General features: G+C 42.9%; 1 protein-coding gene across 1 annotated transcript; it reads right to left on the bottom strand.

Moving 5' to 3' along the window:
- Positions 1-16,578: 16,578 nt before the first annotated feature.
- On the bottom strand, positions 16,579-19,784 carry sox11a (SRY-box transcription factor 11a). The gene has a single exon (XM_076749245.1). The coding sequence runs from the start codon at positions 19,555-19,557 to the stop codon at positions 18,451-18,453; it is 1,107 nt and encodes a 368-aa protein (XP_076605360.1). The 5' UTR covers positions 19,558-19,784; the 3' UTR covers positions 16,579-18,450.
- Between the last annotated feature and the right edge of the window lie 585 nt (positions 19,785-20,369).

Raw genomic sequence — 20,369 nt, 5'->3', positions numbered from 1 at the left:
GAGCGGCATGAATCATTCGTGTGGCCTTGCCAGAGTTCAATCATTTTAAAGAGGCATTAAATAATCGATGAATTTAAGCCAGCATTTAGCATCCAAAGTGTCACAGATCCAAGGCGTGGTTTAAAGTGGCCTCTAATTATCACAAATAATCAGAGTTTAGGAGGACTGATGTTGGACTACAACTTCCTCGTGGTAGTTTGACTTTTTTTTTTTTTTTTTTTTTTTGGTGCTGTCACTTTTAAAGACTCTAGTTATAATGTCCATTAAATAATAATGTCGCATGTCAAACACAGTTTATCATGTCTACTTCAAATGACTGCTGACTATTTTTCCCTCAAGCAACAAACCATGTGTCATTGACCACTGAAACGTTGATCTTGTCTGGTGTCATTTTTGCCAAAGTTGCATTACTGTTGACATTTTAAAGAAAACCATATATTTATTTTTTTGGTAGCGGTGACCAGTTTTGCAATAAAAATCTCTATTTCCCAGTACAGGCAGCCTAATTGAATAGTTGATTCACTGTCATATGCGTTTGTGTGAGTGGCCTAAGGGAGTATCTGGGTGCCAGTTATTGCTGACTGGATATTACTTGTGTAATAGACACCTGAGTTACAATGGATACAGTGGTGCAGCTCTGCATTCACGCAGGCAGTAAACATTTTGAGCAAGCAAGTTTTCTCTCGTAGCTGCTTAGAAATCTCAGAACATGGCTCTGTTGGTAGGTTTTCAGCAGTACGTTTTTCAAATGTGTTGCTGAAGATCTCATTTCTCTCATTTACGCTTTAATGTTTCTCCAGCTGGCACTGGTTGCATGCAGCACTTGAACATGACAGGATCTGCTCAGCAACAGGTTAGCGTAGGTTGAAAGCATCTAGCTGGTGTCAAGACCTGGAAACAGCCTGCTAGTGCTCATTCGTGTCATTTGTGATTGATTTTGAGGAATGTTGTGGAAAAGGTGGAGTGTACAGGCAGGCAACTGGGCTACTTAACTGCTAAACAGCATCACTATTATAAAACCTAAGAATCTGGGATACTATCAACACTACCGCCACACAGCTGGAAGGGTTTTCTACTGGTAACAATGCTGCTAACAACACATCTGCTTGTAGCTCTGTTGCAGATGAAACTAGGTACAGCGGAGGTGGGGAGGCTTTCTTCCAGAGAGTATGACAGGAAGTCATAAAGCAAGAAAGTAATTGATGATCAATTAGTGAAGAGTGTTAACTTTTCTACACACATTGTTCTGTGACAGTAAAACCTCCGGCCAGTCCACCTTCACAGGATACAGTCTTTCAGGACCATTGCTCAACAAAGTCACCGAGTGAAGCAGCACCGAGTTGTTGTATTGTGCTTTAATATCCTTGTGAATCACAGCAGAATGCAACAGTTATTGTAAACTGATAGTGAAGGCTTATGCCGGGAAATCCCATTGGCATGGCAGGCATTTACTGGTAAACCAAAACACAAAGCCAATAATCTCTGTGTCATTAAGAGTGATTTTCCTCCACTCAACCTAATGTGATGACAGAGATAAAACCATGTCGGGCTAACTGTACGTGGAAGAATGAGAGGCTCTATTAGGCAGACAAATAATGACAGTGCTAACATGAACTGACTCAACACTGTATGTTCTAACAGCAAAACGTACATCAACAGTTTGATTTGTCTCCCTCTAACATGTGTGTGCTAATGGGGATAATATAGTTTAAAAATTCCACCATCAAAGGTTTAACTAAGAGTTTGTAATGCCTTTGAAAACGCTGAATTTTAAATAGTAAAGTACAAAATCAAACGTGAAGAATACTTGACAACACAAAGGTTTTGGCCTTACTATATTTTCTTTTTAGGGACATTTTATGGGGTCATCTAAATCATCGTGTAACTCCATAACGATGTGTTCCAAAGCGCCTGCCAGCAGAGAAAAAGAGCTCTTAGACAGCACTTTTCACAAAGATAGCTTTTAACACAGCAATCAGTGGTTTGGTACATGGAGGGGTGCTACACAGGTCATGCATTCATTTTAGAAACAAGTGGAAAGTTGTCACACTTACCAGAGAGAGAAGCCCTTGCGTAATTAACACATTGGCAGATAACCCCTGCAATCTCCCCAGATACTGAGACTTCCGCTGCACCTCACACATGCTTGCACAATTGTCTCCAGTCCTTTGAGGGGCTTGTTAGACATGTTTGTTTTGGTTTTGACAGGTTTCTGTCACAGACAGACAGAGACAAGGTGCTCCAAAGGCCAGTCTTCCCAGTTGTTCTGCAGTTTGTTTAGTTTGTCACTGTGCTTCAGAGGCTTAATAGCTTCCTCTACTTTCTAATGCCTACATTTATGGCTCAGAGCCTACATGTCTGTACAAACACAGCTAAAGCAGTGCAAGGATATCGCACGTCTATGTTTAAGAAAAACTCGATTTTTTTCCCTGTGTGCCTTTCTTATACTGTATGTTAGAGTACATCTTAATACTTCTGAAATAAGCCACTGCCATCCCATGGTGCAACAGTCGCTTAATGTTTCATAAATGTCATTTGGAAGTAATTCAGTAAGCACCCTCATGAAAAAGAGATGAAATACAGATTGCCATTGGGTATATTAACACCTGTCACATCACACCGATATCATATTGCATTGCCGTAGTTACGCAGCTTTCTATTATTTCCTCGACTCCCAAAACATCACCTTAGCCTCTCAATCTACCAATGTAATTACCTCATCAAATAAACTATCAACAAAGCCCCTAAAATAGGATTTGTGGAAGTGGGGAAAAGAAAACAAAATAAAAAAAAAGAGAAACATATCATCACATCCAACATATGTGAGACGTGTGACGTTTAGAAGTCAGGGGAGCAAAGCCTTGAGGGCATACAATCAATATTACATTTTCCATTGCCACCTTCATAGCTATTGTAAATGGCTTGTGTCAAAAATAATAACAGGTTGTATCAGGAACCTTGGGTTTGCAATTTCGCTCCTAGTGCTCGCAGGCCCCGTCTGCTCACCCTCCCTTACTCCAGCACCACTGGGTGTTAATGACGCCGTGGTGGCAGACACTTCTCACACCACGGCTGACTTTTTTTTTTTTTTTCTCTCCTGCCCATTCTTTATCTCTTTACTCCTGACAGTTCTGAGAACTGCAGGGAAAATGTGTACGTATGTGTAAGAAAACGCTTAGTGCTAGAGATGATTAGCCCTTTGTGCATGTTTCGGCGCTCTGCCAGTAACATAGTATTATTAGCAGGGCTGGAGAGATTAAATCTATTCTCACTTCTGTTGTCATAGCACTCTAGGCAGCAATAAGCAAGATGAGATGCACTAATATGCACACGAGAGGGACCGACTCCTCTTCACTGGAATCAGAGCTACTTTAAGTTCTTCTGAGAGAGAGGTACTTAACTGAATTCTCTCTTTTTTTATTTTAAGATGAGTTGATTGCCTTATCTCATCCAGCCATTATCCCAGGTGTGGACCACCCATACACCCACACACAAGATACTACAATAAGCTGAAGTTGCCAAAAAAAGAGGAATGTAATCCTTCTGCCCTGTGCAAAATCATCAATTTTTGATTCATTCTCTCTACTCTCATCCAGATGCTCTTGATCATTTTATTTTTTACTTAAAATCTGCAATAACCAGTTTTTGGAAACACTTGGGAGCAGTTAGCACAAAACCGACATGTTATCACCTCCTAAAGTTCATTAGCCCAGCGTGTTAGCAAACAGTGGGCTATTTACACATCCAGCAGAGGCTGAGCCACATTAGTATTCATTTGGAGTTTTGTTTGTGCCCAGCTGATGAATGTAAAACTAACATTGACTGTCTTTTTGGCTTAGTTTTTGGTCTCCACCAACTCCTGAGAATAATACATGGCTTTTTTGCTCCTAAATGCACCACTATGTTCACCAGCTAGCTGCTAACTTTGTCTCTCTGCTGTTTGGTCGTGGAGAGGTAGCATATGTTGGGTTTTGGAGCTTTTTTTTCTGCTCTGAAAACCAGATAATGAAAGCAATAAGACAGAATCAAAATAGTTACCTTGTGGGATGGAAAACCAGCTCAGATACTTCTCCTTCTCTATGGGTCATTTAGTGCATTTTTACTTTAATAATCTTGAGTAGAGCTGTTGTAAACAAAACATACTTCACAACAATATCAAACTTTTTAAGGCTCCCATAAAAAAAACAAAACAGAAAATGCTATTTCTATATGCAGAATTACCGTCCTAATTTGAGAGAAAATTCAAAGAAAAGACTAGCATCAAAAGGCTGGTCTCAGCTCGATAGCTACATGATAATTATCTCAAAAATATACATTGCTAAGGTGGGTTGTCAAAAAGAAATAATATCAAAGAAAAAGGCCTAGATGAGGCAGCCAGTGTGATCAAACTTCAAGTCACTCTTAGTCACATACACTGAGGTTTTAATGCAAGTCAAACCCTCCAAAAGGCTTTTATATCCTACAGTGATGACTTCTACTGCAGAGACTCAAATAAGCACTGTCTGCGCCTTTCCACAACAGTATGTTGTCACACTTCTAGAAACGTCCCCTGGTGTCCGTCCCCTGCTATGTGATAAATGAGTTTCAGTAAAGAGTGCTATTGAGGTGTGCAAAAACCAAAAGTAATATAGTATGACAGGACGATGCTGAGGCCAATCATCACGTCAACAGCCAAGAGCCTGGCAGCTCTGGCTTTTGTATGTGTACTTCTTTTCCTCAGGCTTCCAGAGAGGCTCTTTTATACTCATGTCTCTGTCTGTGCAGAGCTTTTAAATTGTTCTCCCTTATCTGAAGAGGAATCTGCAGGAAGTCACAGAATCCCAGCTTATCTTGGCTAATTGTGGATGTGTTGTGTGTGTCTCTGTGTGTGTAGCAAAGGAGGAGGGGATTTCAGAGGGTGCCAAATGCCGCAAGATACAGCAGAGCACGTCAGGACAAGAGAGGCAGAGACATCGGCAAGACAGACAGATACAACATTACAACTTCAGACGGAAGCAAACAACACAAGTGCATACACAACAAGGCCCATACAGAAACTGATGGAAACACCCAGGGCATAGGTGACATTTAATCCATCCGTCACATTTGAGCCAAAAGGCAGATGTCAAGGATGTTCAAACCTTGCATGCGCACTGTTTGGGAGGTAAATGTAAACACTGAGTTGATTAGCAACATGACAGAATTTCAATGTAAGTAAAGGACACTGCCTGATGTTACTTTCAACATACAGTTTGACAGAATTTGATAATAATGTTTCACACGCTCATTTAGCAAAGGCCGCTTCTCATTGGTCTGAGGCAACAAACAACTGATGTGTGTGCACCGAAAGGATGTGCAGCATCCAGTTGTGCAACATGAGAGATGGCTCCAAAGGGTGTCTTAAGGAGGTGATAAAAAGGTCTGTGACCTTCCCCAAATGAAAGCTCCCCGCTGATTTGCGAGCCACAGCCATGGAGAGTGTTGTTTGAGGGGGAGAGAGTGGGTGGTCTGTCACCAGGTTCATGCACCTCTCTCTCTACACACAGTCCAAATTTACATCTTTTTAATGGCCGCTGTGTCCACTGGCTGTTGTAAATCAAGAGAGGGGTTTTAACCTCTAGGAGCCAGCAGGGGTTAATGCTGAGGGCAACGGCCACTGCTGTTTTGGCCTAGGACTGAGCAAATGGACGCCCTTGAAAACAACATGCTTCAAACTGTTGGAGGGCATTTGACTCACTTTTGGCTTAGCGTTGCTTGTCTATATATAGCATATCAATGAAAAAAAATGGTGTAGATTAAAACAAAGTATAGAAACTCATATAAGAAATGACTTCAAATCAGGCTTGTTTCAGTCAAATATAGGTTCTGATGCTGGCAGCATCTTGTGAGGTAATGGGTGTTTACTGGGTTCCTCTCAATGAAGAAAGCCGTGAATGAAATCCAGGAAACAATTGTGCTTGTTTTACCCTTTCTGCTCCATATTCATGCACAATACTTTTCCCTCTGGCATTTTCCTCTGCCATGATAAAGGGCATTCACACATAGTGAGATCTCCCGGGCACAAATGAGCAATCAGTGTAAGAGTAACACACCTGGTAAGGTTCAGTGCTTCTCTGAAAGGCCATCGGCGCACCAGGAGAATTGGCTTCCTCATAATTGAGATCCAGGCAGATTATTCTCATTTGATTGTCTAATGACCATCTGAAATGAGATCCGTACCATAATAAGAGTCTTGTTTGACCAGCCGCTGCAGGAGACCTGACTGTCAGTCAGACACTGTCCTTCTGTCTTTGCATTATTAGAATTTTAGCTGTGGCATGAGCACAGGCAACACAATCACAAGGTTGTTGAGTGTTTTGCTGGATTTTGTCCTTGTGAAAACACATGAAATAATGTTTATGTTTCTGAATCGTAGAACTGGAGGATAATCAGGTTAAAAATAAACACATTGAATGAAAGAGGACAGCATCCGTCTGTTCGGACTGCTGAAGAGCCAACAATACAGTTGCCTTTACACTGTAAAATGAGGGAAATTGTGATTGATTAGAATTTTCCAAGTGGCAATTTTTGACCTGTCAAACCATAATTCCCATTCGTCATTGCTTCATCAATGTTGATGGGGCTATTTCCGAACCAATTCTCTGAGCAGGAGAAACATGGGCTTGACCTTATGCAACAATATAAAACATTGCTTTCCCCACTGCCATGATTCTCCATCCACATGCAGTGAAGCTCAAATGAAGTTATCGATTATGCTCTTGCAAATATGGTGAGGTAAGGGAATGACACCACACTTAGAGATCATCGCACAAACGTACCCTAAATCACAAAAATGGAGGAGGGGTAGTCGCTGGCATGGACATCGGCCTGCGCGAGGGTGAGTACTCGTGCATTCACTCAGTGTTTAATCAATGGAAGAAACTGTCTATCCATTCAAGTATTGATGTTTCCTATGACAACTGCTTATCCACGTAGAGCAGGGAGACACCAGAGGCCTTTCAATCATCCGCCAGCTGAAGGGAGCGCTGAGAGGAAGAGGAGGGGTGAGACACATGAATCTCTAATACTGGATTCATGCCGCATGCTCAATTATTCCACTGCCACACTGCAAGTTGAAGCAGCGGAGGAGTCAATCACTGCACACAGAGCACAGGTTCTGCCACTGTGTGAGAACTCCACTTTGTTATTCCCTCACAATGGCAGTTAATCAATATGGATCCACTCCTTTTGATCTGCTGCCTCTGACCAACAACAGTCACTAACAACAGTATAATTGCAATGACCATGATGGTACCCATTCACAGCACCCCACACCAGAGAAGGCGGAGGAGGAGGAAGGATGGGAGATGTGGTCGAGCTCTCCCTTGCGATCCCTCTCGCACGTAAAAGCACACTTCTGCAACATCGTGCCCTGTGGTATTGTGGTATACGCAGTCGGTCCAGTCACCTTATTAACATCATGTTTAGACATATATCGACCTGACTGCAGCGATGATCAATCTGTGGTAAGGAAAGACAATAATGCCGGGTTCGCCGCCACATTGTCTAAGGTCTCTGAGGAACTTAACATGTGTCTTATGCTTGTACAGAACAATAATCATTTCCCACTGCTACGCCTGGTAACACTAAACGTTTGCATTAATATCAATTAAACTCATTTTGCTATTGACTGTAAAGTTTTGGGAGTTTTTGCCAAGAGCAGCATATCATGAGCGCAAAATGAATGCAGACGTAGATTGATTGAGTGCTAAAAGGAGCCTTACGTGATGATGACAGCCTGCGCCCATTCTAATAGGAACAGGATCACTTAGCGTTTGATGACTAATATGGCTTCTTAATCTCTTTGACGCCGTGAACCTATGACAGATCTATGAGATGATGGAACAGACTGGTAACATAATAAAGGCGCCCTTCTTCTCACTCAGCATCTCTCATATTAATATTTTCATCCTGTAATAACTAAAAGCCATTTCATTACTCATTAATCAGTATCTGAAGCCGCCGCTTCCCAGTACACATAGAAATATGATCCTATGATTTCACAGGAAGAGCGATGTATAATGACCCTGCAGCTGGCGGGGTAATAAAACACAGTATGCATGCTGTCTGTCAGGAAAACTTACCTCGGCATACCAAAACAGCAGACAGATATGCTAGACTCATTGCAAAAGGTGAGACGCAGACGTTGCATCGTCGTAGCGTTTCTTCCAGGCCTCTGCGACAATCGATACTTAAAACAACAGCTGGAAAATATGTGGAATCAGCATCTATGAAGGAAAAGAGCGACACAATTGATTTGCAGAAGGTTCGTTCAGACATTCGAGGGATTTTAAAGGGAGCGCAATATTCCCAGTCAGATCACTTGTCAAATCCATATCAAGCTGCGGGCTTATGAGTTTTGGTGTTTATTAAAGTGAATGACAGGTAAATAAGATAGGTCAGCATAAAGCAGCACCACCTGAAAATGTAGAGACAGTGAACGTGATGTACGCGTACGGTCATCTGCGTCAGAAGTTGTGTGTGTTCATGCATATGTGTGTGTTTTCTTTGTGTGTTTAAATCAATGGTCATCCCCTGATACAAGATGGCCTCATAAATCATTGTTTGTTGATCACTTGTCAGGAGGCAGGGGCCTTATGGCGTTCTCCTAATTATTCCAGCTCACAGCCCCACTGGATGAATAAGGACAGGAATGCCAAAGCAAATCAAGGCAGCGGACTTTACAGAAATATGGCCGTAAAGGTGGTATAGTTTGGATGGATGAGGTGGGGGGCTGGGGATGGAAGTTGCAGGAGCGTGGGGAGGAGGCGTGTGTGGGTGGTAAGGCTGGGCAGGTTGGATTCTAGGGTGCACTGAAGTGAGAAATCTAGTGTATGAGATATCAGTCACGCAATTCCAATGTGCTAGGGGACTCTGTCATGACAGGAGCAAGCCGGCTGCCTGATTGAAATTGGACAAAAACAACTAAATCTGTTACTGTGACCGTTCAATCACTCTGATGGCTCGTATCTCTCTTTAAACACAATTTGAACACGTCTTTGTTGCCACTCACTGTCGACTCCTCAGCGGTATTACCTTCATGGACAACAAGTCTCTACAATCCATGTTTGTCCCTTGCAGCGTGGTGCTCCGTGACTGTTGCACCTGACATAAATGGCTATTCTCATTTTGCATTGGGAGAGTCAAGAGCAAATGTAAAATCCATCAGTTTTTGAGTCAGGAACTGTGTAATGACAAATTCTGTCAAACAGTAGGGCTAAGTGGCCGGGGTACAGTATTGGCTTTCAGTGTCATTAACTTTTCAGCAGTAAGCAGGTTTCTGTCATCACTGACCAAATTGCTTTAAATGCACTGCAATTACACGGTTGAGGCTGGCGCTTAAAACATGAGTAGAGTATAGTTTCTGTAGTAAGACCTAATGGGATTATTAGTGAGTTTTTATGAGAGGGGAACTTGCAGCTCACAGTAATATTGGAAGTGGGATTATATGTTTCAGTGATATACTGTACCAGCCAGCTGGTCCTAATGTTAATTACTGGATTACCCTTTCTAATTAAGAAATCTGTAAAAGGGGGTTTAATAATTCATCGAATCACAGAGGCACAATTTCTTCTATTACTCTCTCTTCTTCCCTCTATACCCATTTTGATTTTTTTTTTTTTTTACCTCAGTGGCTCCCATGTGCAGGCATGGAGGCAGTAACACCTCGTTATTCAGAGTTAAAATGTGTTAGCTTGAGGCTTAAACATGGCCTTAGCATGTTTAAATCATGCTGAGCATATCACAGAGGGCATGCAGGCTGTTCCCTTTGATATATATTTGCGGCATAATGTGTGGTTTTGAAAATCAATGAGCAGTCCTCTTTTGATCACAGTTGTGTCCCTCATCTCACCACTCCGTAGAAAATGGCGTGCGACCATCCTGCCGCAGAGGTGAGCCACATACAGACACAACGTGTACGAAGTAACGCTGCAAGCCTGAGTCTCGTGTGAACGGCGGTGACCTAGTATTTTGACCAAGAGTCTGGCATGAATGATTGAATATAGATTGAACCTGTAGTGGTGTATATATAAATATATATATATATATATATATGTGAGGTGTGTATGCAAGGGATATCAGTCACACACATTCACCCCTGGAAACCACTTCTTCAACAGCAGTTCATGAGTGGTTTATTGAGATATTTACTTATTTATTTATGGTCAGAAACACATACAAAATGTAAAAATATAATATCTGCTCCCCAGCAGGACGACTATTTACCATCTGCAGTTCTTGGCAGCAAGTCCTTATAGTCTGAACCTTTAGCATATATCTGTTGGAGCCAAGGAGACGTAATGAACAATGCCACAGAAAAGCAATTATTGATCGTATTATCGATACGTAATTTATTTAGGATTCATTTTAAGATGAAATTTAGGACATTAAGTTTGTTGTCCTAGAAGTGAAATTCAAAGAACTTCCAGTATCTCTGTGCGTTTCAATCATCTAATATATGAGGCAAAATAACTTTATTCTGCAGGGTCTCGGATTAGTGATCCGTGATTTCATCAGGTCCAATATGAGATATCTTAAGGAGAGAAATGTAGGTCATTCAGAACACCATCAAACAGCAGCGCTCAGGCGGCGGCATGCAGGCCCGCGTTTGTCTCCTGTATCTGTGAGGACATTCTCAACCGCCTGTGGGTATTTGTAATGACCCAGTGACAGCATTTCTCTGCTGGCGGCTGAGGTGCTCAACGAAATGAATAACTCTGACCAGCCAGGAGAGAAGCAGAGAGAGGAGGCGAGTGTGTGTGTGTGTGTGTGTGTGTGTGTGTGTGTGTTTCCGTCGTGAGGAGTGGGGCTACATGTCACATCTCTTCAGACACTATAGCTCCAGTCCCCACTGGCTACAAACAATCTACAACCACCCAGAACCTCCCACAGAGGCCGTGTGCGCTGCATATGTGCCAGTAGCGCGTAAAATGTGTCTCTACACAGCCTCGCATGTCGCCTTGACCGGGCCACATGTTCCTGTAGTCTGGGCCTCAAAGCCTGCGTTATGGTGGGAACACTGGGGAGCCAATAAAATCAACCTTTGAATCCTGTTAGGAGGAGAATGCAACTGCCAACTGTGTGCTTAACTCCCAGAAATACTGATTTAGCTGCTTGTGCCCTTACAATCTTTAACATGTAGCTTTTGGTGAGGTGCATTTGTCATAAATATAACATTTCTCCATAATGGATATAGATTCGGCATGATGCATATGAATTGTTCATCCGCATACATATGAATTATTCAACAGTGTGATTTGTTTTGCCCTTTTTTGGGTTCAACATGCACTGGAGGGCATGGGGGAGGGAAGTTTTAGTCCCACTCAGGTCCTGGCACATTTTCATCTACTCTCTCCATCTCTTACTATAACTTCTGAAGTTGTCTCTGCATCTGTAGTTGGGCAGAGCCATTAAAATCTACATGCAGTTAATGGACTTTTTGGCAGGGATTGTCATTTTATAGATGCAATCCTGAGAGAGCATTACTTTGTCTGAGTGTCTCCTTTGCTAATCAGTGAGGTCAAGCATCCATCTGGCAATTGTTAGATGTTTCTGGTTTGGTAAAATATGTATTGCCTTACCAGAAGGGCAAGATTATTCAAGAGCGGAGCTGTAAAATGGTACAATTTGGAATAAATGTTTTACACAACTGCTGAGCATATGACACGTAACACAACATGTTGGTGTAATTTGCGGCAAGATTCTCCGTCGTCTCAGTGATTAGAAATGTATATCAGCATATTAATCTGACTGATTGCAGAACATAATCGCATTTAGTTCTACAAAGCACCTAAAAACATCTGTTTTCAAGAATATTCTCCTCATCTGTTTCCTCACAAGCACAAACTCAGGGAGCCACACAGAGCATTTTATCACAGGCTAATGCTTAAAAAGTCTCAGAATGCAAATCCATCCACATTCACATTCATCATTAATTCTGCAAGGGTATGTGTTATGTTTTTCACATAGGCTGTGTCGAGGAGGAGGCAGGGGGCCTGCTATCAAAAACCTTGCAGGATAGCAATCATTAGAACCTCAGCCCCCCTGGTAAGCAATCCATGCTTCCTGTATCGGGCCCCAGAGGATTCAGTGTGCTAATTATTTACTGAAGCAGCAAAGACTATCAAATGAGACCCTGCGTCGAGTCTAACTGTGAGGGGGGTACCCTGACAGTGTAACCTGGGTAACATGCAAATAGAAGGAGAGAAGGGGGGGAGCACAGGGTGCATTATGGTCAGAGTGTGTTGGAGGAGTCGAGGTTCACTGGTGAGTCAGGAAAGGTGGGGCCACTGAGGGGCACAGCAGCAGAGTATTAGATTTCAGATGCATATGAATGACCAACTGCTGGCTCTGCTCTAGCTGTAGGGGGAATTGCATGGACTCCCTTTGAGCTGCAGTTTTGAATCTAGATTACTGCCAGACTTAATCCTGGGGTGGGCAGGTAGGGGGTCATGAATGTCTGTGGCTGCTATCATTAAATTGAAGACTTGCAGAAGAGTAGTTTTGGGTTTTTTTTACAGCAACAATACCATGTTACATGTGCCATGAACACAATCAGCACGCTCAGTGGTTAGAACTCTGCTCAGTAGCTGCTAAATTTCTGCGTCTTTCGAGCCCAAAAACAAATGAATAAACTCCGAGACAAACAGCCACATGCACACATTCACACAAACACAACCCCTGACTCTCAAAAACGGGGGAGGGGGCGTAACACTGTGGTCTTAAATCCATGCATCTGGGCAAAAAGCCAAGCAGACTTTCCTCAGCAGATACATACATGCCATAGCAGAGCACTGAGCTCTAATAATACACTAATATCCACTCCCATTTGATTTGAGGGCAACAACATTATCTGGTCAACGAGCGCGTATAAACACATATGGACTACTGAATTATCTAAAGCTAGAAGAACCAAATGATTGTAACTTAATAAAACACACACTCTCATACTGTAATCTGGATTAAAATATGATTTTCTGCAAACATCCTGTGTACATTATGACCCATTATGACCCCTTTGAACTAATACAGTGGGTTTAATCAGTTTTTCTTATTGGAAAGTGCAAGGGGCTCCTGCAGCTGCGGTTAAGCTCAAAGATAAATATCTAGCATCGAGTCACAATTAATTCCCAACAACGTTATGTAAATCCTGAATTGACCGCAATCAGGCCAACCAACTTGTGGGATTGCTCTCTAAACACAGATAGATGTCATTACAAGTTGGCTCTAATTACACTGAGCTCATTATTGTGGCATATTTGAAACTGAAAAGGTTCAATTATTTTCTCTCACACGCTGATTGGTGCAAACAGAATGTCCAAATAGCACATATTGAACCCCCCAGATCTGCAAAATGCCAACCAGGACACTCCGTCCAATTAATATAACACTCAGAGTCAGGTTTGAAAAGAGAAGCAGGTGTGCAGCCAAGTCCCTGCCCTCTCAACAGCTAATTCACATGACTGATGCGTGACCTCCAGCAGCTCCTCACAAAAAAAGGGTGACCCTCTCCCGATGAGATGTTACCACGTGTCAGGACATATCCTGGGAGGAGTGATTGAACTGTTTGTTTCCGTGTCGACGCGACAATAGCATGGCATCTTAAACCGCTCGCGACAACCCGCTGCGTCTGCTTTCAGCACAGCAGCTCCCCTAAACTTATTTTCAATGTCTCATTGCCTTTGCTAAATAATGAAAAACTGCAGCGAAGTTGTGAATGGAAAATTAGGCAGCAGCAGACCGTGCGGGTTACTTGCTTCCAGCTACACACTTATTATCACTTACGCTGCCTGTTTTGTATCCAAGCCACATCAAGTTAAATCTGAGTTTAACTCTGGTTCATATGAACAGCACTTTTTCCGCTCTATCTATTTGCCTCTTATCTCTCTCTCTCTCTCTCTCTCTCTCTCTCTCTCTCTCTCTCTCTCTCATTCACTCCCTTCTGATGTGTGTGTGCACATGTGTGTATCTGCCAGAGTGCTAAAACACCATGAGGGAATTGGGCCTTTGCCACCCCCCCCCTTCTCACAAATGTGAAGGGATAGTAAATATCAGTGCAGCAGATGGGGCCGATGCTCCCTCTCTGCCTCCCTCCCGTACACAGGGAGGGCAGAGCAAATGGATAGCCATCAACAGCAGCAGGAGTCGCCCCAGGCCAAGACTGGAGTAGAGGACACAGGGACTGGACTGTTGCTGGGGCAGGCAGTTTTACAGACAAATTCTCCCAGACTATGAGCAAGGGAACTGCACAACATTAGGAATGAGTACTTATAAGGTCATTAAGATTTCCCAGACATAAACATGTAGCTGTGTCATCAGGATTTGTAAGATAATAAATGATATTTATGCACCAAATAGCTTTTTTTTTTTTCACCTGTTTGGGTGACAATGCAGGACTCACTGTTGCGCAGAGTATCATTTCAATACTCTGTCACACTGCTGGCAGGATCTGTAAAGCACCGGCGGTGTCGAACAGCATGACATGCTTGTGTAACAGAGCAGGAGAGGGGCTTGCTCGGACAGAGGTGGTGTCAACACCATTGCGATCTCAGACAGCAGATCTGGAGCAGATACCATAAATCCTGCCCACTCGTCAATTAACAGACAGTAAACAGGTTTAAATTTAGGCAAGCGGTGTTGTTATTGCTGTTATGAAACCTCCAGCAATGGAGAGCATACAGTATATCAGTATTCCCATAGCGATAATAGGCAGCCTCCCACTGGGAGGAGAGGAGCACATGTGGATCAACGATGACACAACAAGGAATCTTACTGCGCAGCGGCATAAGCTAAGCAGTGATGTAATGCAACTGAGCTCACTGGGTGAGAGTCAGTATGGAGGGAAAAAAAGATGAGAGGAAATCAGAACTTAAAACGTCTTGTTGTTACTGGGTTTAACCTCAGCAGACGGAGACAGAGACCAATCAGGGCACTCCGATGACGTTATTAAACACTAAAGCAACTCACAAACTGGGAGATCAACCCCCAGCCTTCAGTTCTATGGCGGGGGTCTTGGTATAAGTGTCACGCTCAGCATTTGACTGTGACATCCTGGGTTATATGAATGATTTAAACGCTCATGTGATTGGAAATTACTTTCTTTTGTTGCCACAATATCCTCCCTGCTGGATCCCTGGGAGGACAGTATCTCACTCAGCGTCTCCTGAGCATTCTAGATTTCCATTTATTTATTTAAGGAGGAAATAGAAGGAAATTTCAACGGGTCACTAATTTCATTTCAACATGTACCGGTGGCATTAGCCCTGAGCAGATATTTCAGAGGAGCACAAAATCAATGTAGAGCTTCTGTTGGGAATAGCCCTGGAACCCATTAGCAACTTTGACCAATAGGTCAGGTAAAGTAATAGCTAGATAAATGTTTTATTACAGATTTGCAAACTGACTTAATGGGGGGGCTAGTACCTGTGCAGCCATGCATGGCAAATATTCATCATTAGATTCTATTGCTGTAATGAACTCAAATCTCTCAGTGGCCAAGGCCTCTGTTTCTTTATATATAATCTGTTAATGGCGGGTCTCTCTAAGCAGGCCTCGGAGGAGACAAAAGGCTGCATCTCCTCTGGAGGCATACAGCAGGCACGGCGACACTGTGAAGATGTTATTAATGCTTTAAATGAACGGTTTGTTATACTAACTGTATCTTATATGACATGATATATGGCTGAGATGTGTTGTGCTATTGTTTTTATTTTTTCATCTAATAAACAACATACAGCAGCTACAGTTCTGATTAGAACAGCATCCTTGTAGCTCAGACTGAGTCATAATGTAATCAGCTCTGAGGGTGAAGAATCAAGTAGTATCATGATTGTATTAGTGTATGCAACGTCTACCGTCCTTTCTTTTTTTTTTCCACAGTATACTCGACCCACTTCTGTGTGTTTTTGTAGGGTACTACAGGTGGAAATCAGGCACTAAGAGATAAGAGAGGAGAGCTGTGGCACTCACAGACGACAACTGACAACCACTGGAATCATTATTTTAAGGCATCTTTACTGTTCACACTGACCTACGACCCCTGTTCCCATACACATTTAACTAGTGACATTATGAAGGATTAGTGGACTTTGGCCATTTAGACACAGCTGTAGAGTTTACTCTCACATACGCATTATGTTTGCGAAAAGACCATCCATGTTTTCCAGAGATTAAACAGTATCTGTCAGGAATAAGAGCCACTGTTTATCCCCGAGCGAGCATATGTCACGTTTAGACATTTTTTCAGCCCCTCTGTTCGCGCAGCTCTCAAGCCGTTCTGTGCCGGGCAGAGAGCTACTTTTCTGAATGGAAGCCAGACAGACCAAGAGCTCCCACACACTGCAAGGAGCAGCTCCTGTTTCCAGCTCCGTCTCCAAGGGGACCACCAAGCCCACCAATCACATCGCTCGGCGCAGGCAAGCGGGCAATTCAATTTCTTAAAGCCGCAGTGTCCATTTTTAAGGGGGGCGTAGTGAAAGCAAGTTCAGCAAAGAAAAAGAAAAAAAAAACAGCACATTTTAAGAAGGGGGACAGTAAAGCACCTCAACACTGCAGTTTAAAAGTTTTCCTTTTTTTCCTTTTTATTAAATGTGAATTCACATGTTAGTTTGAGCCCATCCATTTCAGAGTATCCGCCTATATACAAAATAGGCATCATTCTGTCATCACATCCTTTTCAAACGCAACAAATAACACATTTGTGTACATATATTCACAAACTGAAAGGACAGTTGATGGTGGTAGGTACTTATTTATTAAAAGATGAGTCAAAGACAGATTCACACTTGGAATGTGAAGTAACTACTGCCTAGAACTTCCAACAAAATGTCTTGGCATATAATTAAGTCATATTCCAAAACCTTTTTATCAAACAGACTTCATATGTAAGACCCACATAAAAATAAACAATATCTGCTTTTTTTTAAGTGCAAGAAATAAAAAATACAGGTTTATGGTTAATGTTTTAAAAAAAGAAGGCAGTCTTCAGTTTTAAAATAAAGTTTCATTTTATGAAACAGGACTATGGAATGTTCTTTTTTGCTTGCTTGTCAAACTAATGCCAGACCACCTCTGTATCAGACTATGCCCTTTCGCAGCAGAACTCCTTTTCCCTAATTTTTCAGTCAGATTCAGCTGTTTGGTGTCAGATATGCCCATTATCCTTATGAGTCAAATAACATTCAAATTGTGGTATCAATCTGTTTATATAGTATGCATCACACCATGAGGCCATATTATGTTGTTTTGTATCAGTTCCAGCTGATTTGTTTATTTTTCTGCCTGGACAGGCTTCAGCATCATAACATGAAATGATGTTGACAGTGCACAAGTCTGTTTTTCCATCACTTGCTACAATTGTTGATGGTCTGTATCTTAAGAGTATATATTGCACAAAAAAATGAGAGGGGGGAAAAACAGTATGTGCCATAAAAAATACCAAAAATCCAGTTTCACACCTGCGATTGGGACCCATCCACATATCACGAGTATGATATACATAAACTCCTAACTTTACTATATTACAGTACATATACAATCTTGAAACTAGTTCCAGCTCTGAGGTATGTGTTCCCCATGATGCCATTGTATCGTCTACAAATACTCAACAAATCTGCTCTACAACTGTACAAAACCTAGTTTGAAATCACAAGGCATTTTTGATGCAAGTTTTAATTTAACTTAATCCTTAAAATCAGGACTCCCTTGCATGCTAAAAACAAATGATAAAGGGAAGAAGTGCCTGAAACTCACTGAAAGCACAGTAAGAACATTCCCTTTTAACTGTACAAAAATATGCCTGAAAATATCTTACTTTTCTTTTAAAAAGATGAGGTCTGTTATGTATCAAAATGTTTCCTCCACACCTGTATTCTGCAGAGGTTTAGGCTGCTTAATTTTCCAAACCAGGAGGTAAACTGAATCAGTTACAAAAAACAAACAAACATTTGCGGCATTTAGAAATTACATAAACCGTTGTAAAGTAACATCCTGAACAATTGTCAGTTCACAGATTTGCTTTGAGTCAGTCCACAGTCCGTTTTCAGCTCCCTGCAGTTTTTTTGTTTTTAAGAGGATAAGATGCATAGAAGTTCACGTATTTTTCCCTTTTGTGGTCCGTTTAAGCTGAACAGTAAATGCAGACCTACGGGGGAAAAAATCCATAAAACCCTGTCATGCTGCCAGAAAAAAGCGTCTGCAGACTTTGCTTTTTTTTTCTTTTTCTTTCTTTTTTTTTTCTCTTTTTTTTTTTTGCTACCGGCTTCATAAGCATCTCATTCCTCAAACCTCACCTCGCCTCCTGGTCCTCCACCTCCCTCCAGGACCCTTCAGAAAACCCACAGGAGGCAGGGCTAGGGACAACTTGACCAGGACACATATATAATTTACTTTCTCCCTTCTCTGTTATTACTAGAGGAACCTTTTTTTTTCAGTTCAGTATGTGAAGACCAGGTCGGAAAAGTTCGCCTCCAGCCAGTCCCCGGCAATCATCTCACTGAGTTCTGGCGTGCAATAGTCTGGGAATTCAAAGTGAGAGCCCAGGCTGCCCTCACTGAACGAGTCCAGGTCCTTATCCACAAGAGACAGGGAGAGGTTTCCTGAATTGGGGTTGCCCAGCTCCGAGCCTGGGGCGCTGGGGGCGAAATTCAAACTAAAGTCAAAGAGCAAATCGTCCGCGTCCTCGCCGGAAGAGGAGCTGCTGGAGGAGGAGGAGGAGGAGGAGGAGGAGGAGGATGTGGAGACCGACCTGGAGGATGCTGGTGAGACAGAAGCAGCGTGAAATGTGCTCTGCTTGGTAATGTTTTTGATATTGTAAAACAGTCTGTTGTTGTTCCGCACTTCTTCGTACATGCTCGTCCCCTCGGACTCGGCCGAGGAGCTCAAAGTTGGGCTCGCGGGAACTTTGGCTACATTGTACGGCCTCAGGCGCTCCTCGTCCCCCGGCTTAATCCCCATCCGGTAGTCCTCTTCGTACTCGTCGTCATCGTCCTCGTCGGTGAGCTCACTTTTCACAGTCTTTGTAACTTTTAAGCTGGGAAACACACAGTCCTCGCCGTAGCCGTGAGAGGACTTGGAGCCGCTCTTAGTCTTAATCTTTGAACACTTCTTGCTGGGAGTCTTTGCAATCTTGCCGCACTTCTCCGGAGACGGTGCTGATGATTTTGAACTGTCGAGCTTTGGTTTTTTCTTGGGTCTGTACTTGTAGTCGGGGTAGTCAGCCATGTGTTTTAGCCGCAGCCTCTCGGCCTCTCTGATAAACGGGATCTTTTCGCTGTCCTTGAGCATCTTCCACCTCTTCCCAAGGCGCTTGGAAATCTCTGCGTTGTGCATGTCGGGCGACTGCTCCATAATCTTTCTCCTCTCGATTTTGGACCAGACCATAAATGCATTCATGGGTCTCTTGATGTGACCGGTGGCTGTCTTGCACCAGTCCGGGTTTATCGGTACGGGGCTGCATGCCATAAATTCACTCTCCTCCGAATCGGTAGCCTCCCTGGACATGCTCCCGTCCGTCTCGCTGTTGTCTGTGTGCTGCACCATTGTCCTCCGTTTCAAGTCACTTTGTGTCCGGACGCTGCAGTGTCTATCAGTCCCCACTCTGCCAAAACGGCTCAGCTCTCTGTGTTTGCGCCGGTGCGTCCGCGTCCACTGCGTAATGTATGTCTCAAGCTCTGCACTCTTTTTCCAGAGTTACAAACTGCCTTCTTAACTAGTTATCGGCTTTTTCATGTCCCCTGCGTCACAGGCAGCCGTCCAATCACGTCCCTTCCACTCCGCCCAGCAGACTCCATACAAGACTCCCCTTAACCCTTTTATTCCTCCCTCCCGAGCTCTCATTGGAGTGGAGGTGGGGATTTGTGGTACACAGTGTCTGGGGCAACACGTCGGGCGAGACAGGCATATTAAACACACAGTTAGCACTATGCGCTCTTGAGATGAGCATTACGCACCAAAGCGCACATAAGACCATTCCCTTATTTTAAAAGTGAGAGAAGAAAGCACGTTAGAGGGGAAGTTATTCTCTAGACAGGCAGACACTCTTTGCAGATGTGTCTGGAGGAAAAGATGTAGGCTATGTGATTACTTGCTTTTTTTTTTTTTTTTTTTTTTTTTTTTACTCCTCATCCCCTATGGTTGGATACTGAAGGTGGCGCTTGGACACTGTTGCAGACGCCTGGATGCGTCGGTGCGCCTGCCTGACTGCCTGCCTGCTGTAGAAGGATGCATTTAAGCAGCTGGTAATGGCTTTAGGGCTAGACTCGACGCTATCATTAACTTTAGTATAAGCTCATGCATTTCACGGATATCGCTGAGTAGCAAAGTGTGTGTCACATTTTGTTCGTTCTTTCCCC

The sequence above is a fragment of the Chaetodon auriga genome, chromosome 14 (assembly GCF_051107435.1).
Source record: "Chaetodon auriga isolate fChaAug3 chromosome 14, fChaAug3.hap1, whole genome shotgun sequence".
Taxonomy (NCBI): domain Eukaryota; kingdom Metazoa; phylum Chordata; class Actinopteri; order Chaetodontiformes; family Chaetodontidae; genus Chaetodon; species Chaetodon auriga.
This window is presented reverse-complemented; position numbering and strand designations above follow the sequence as displayed.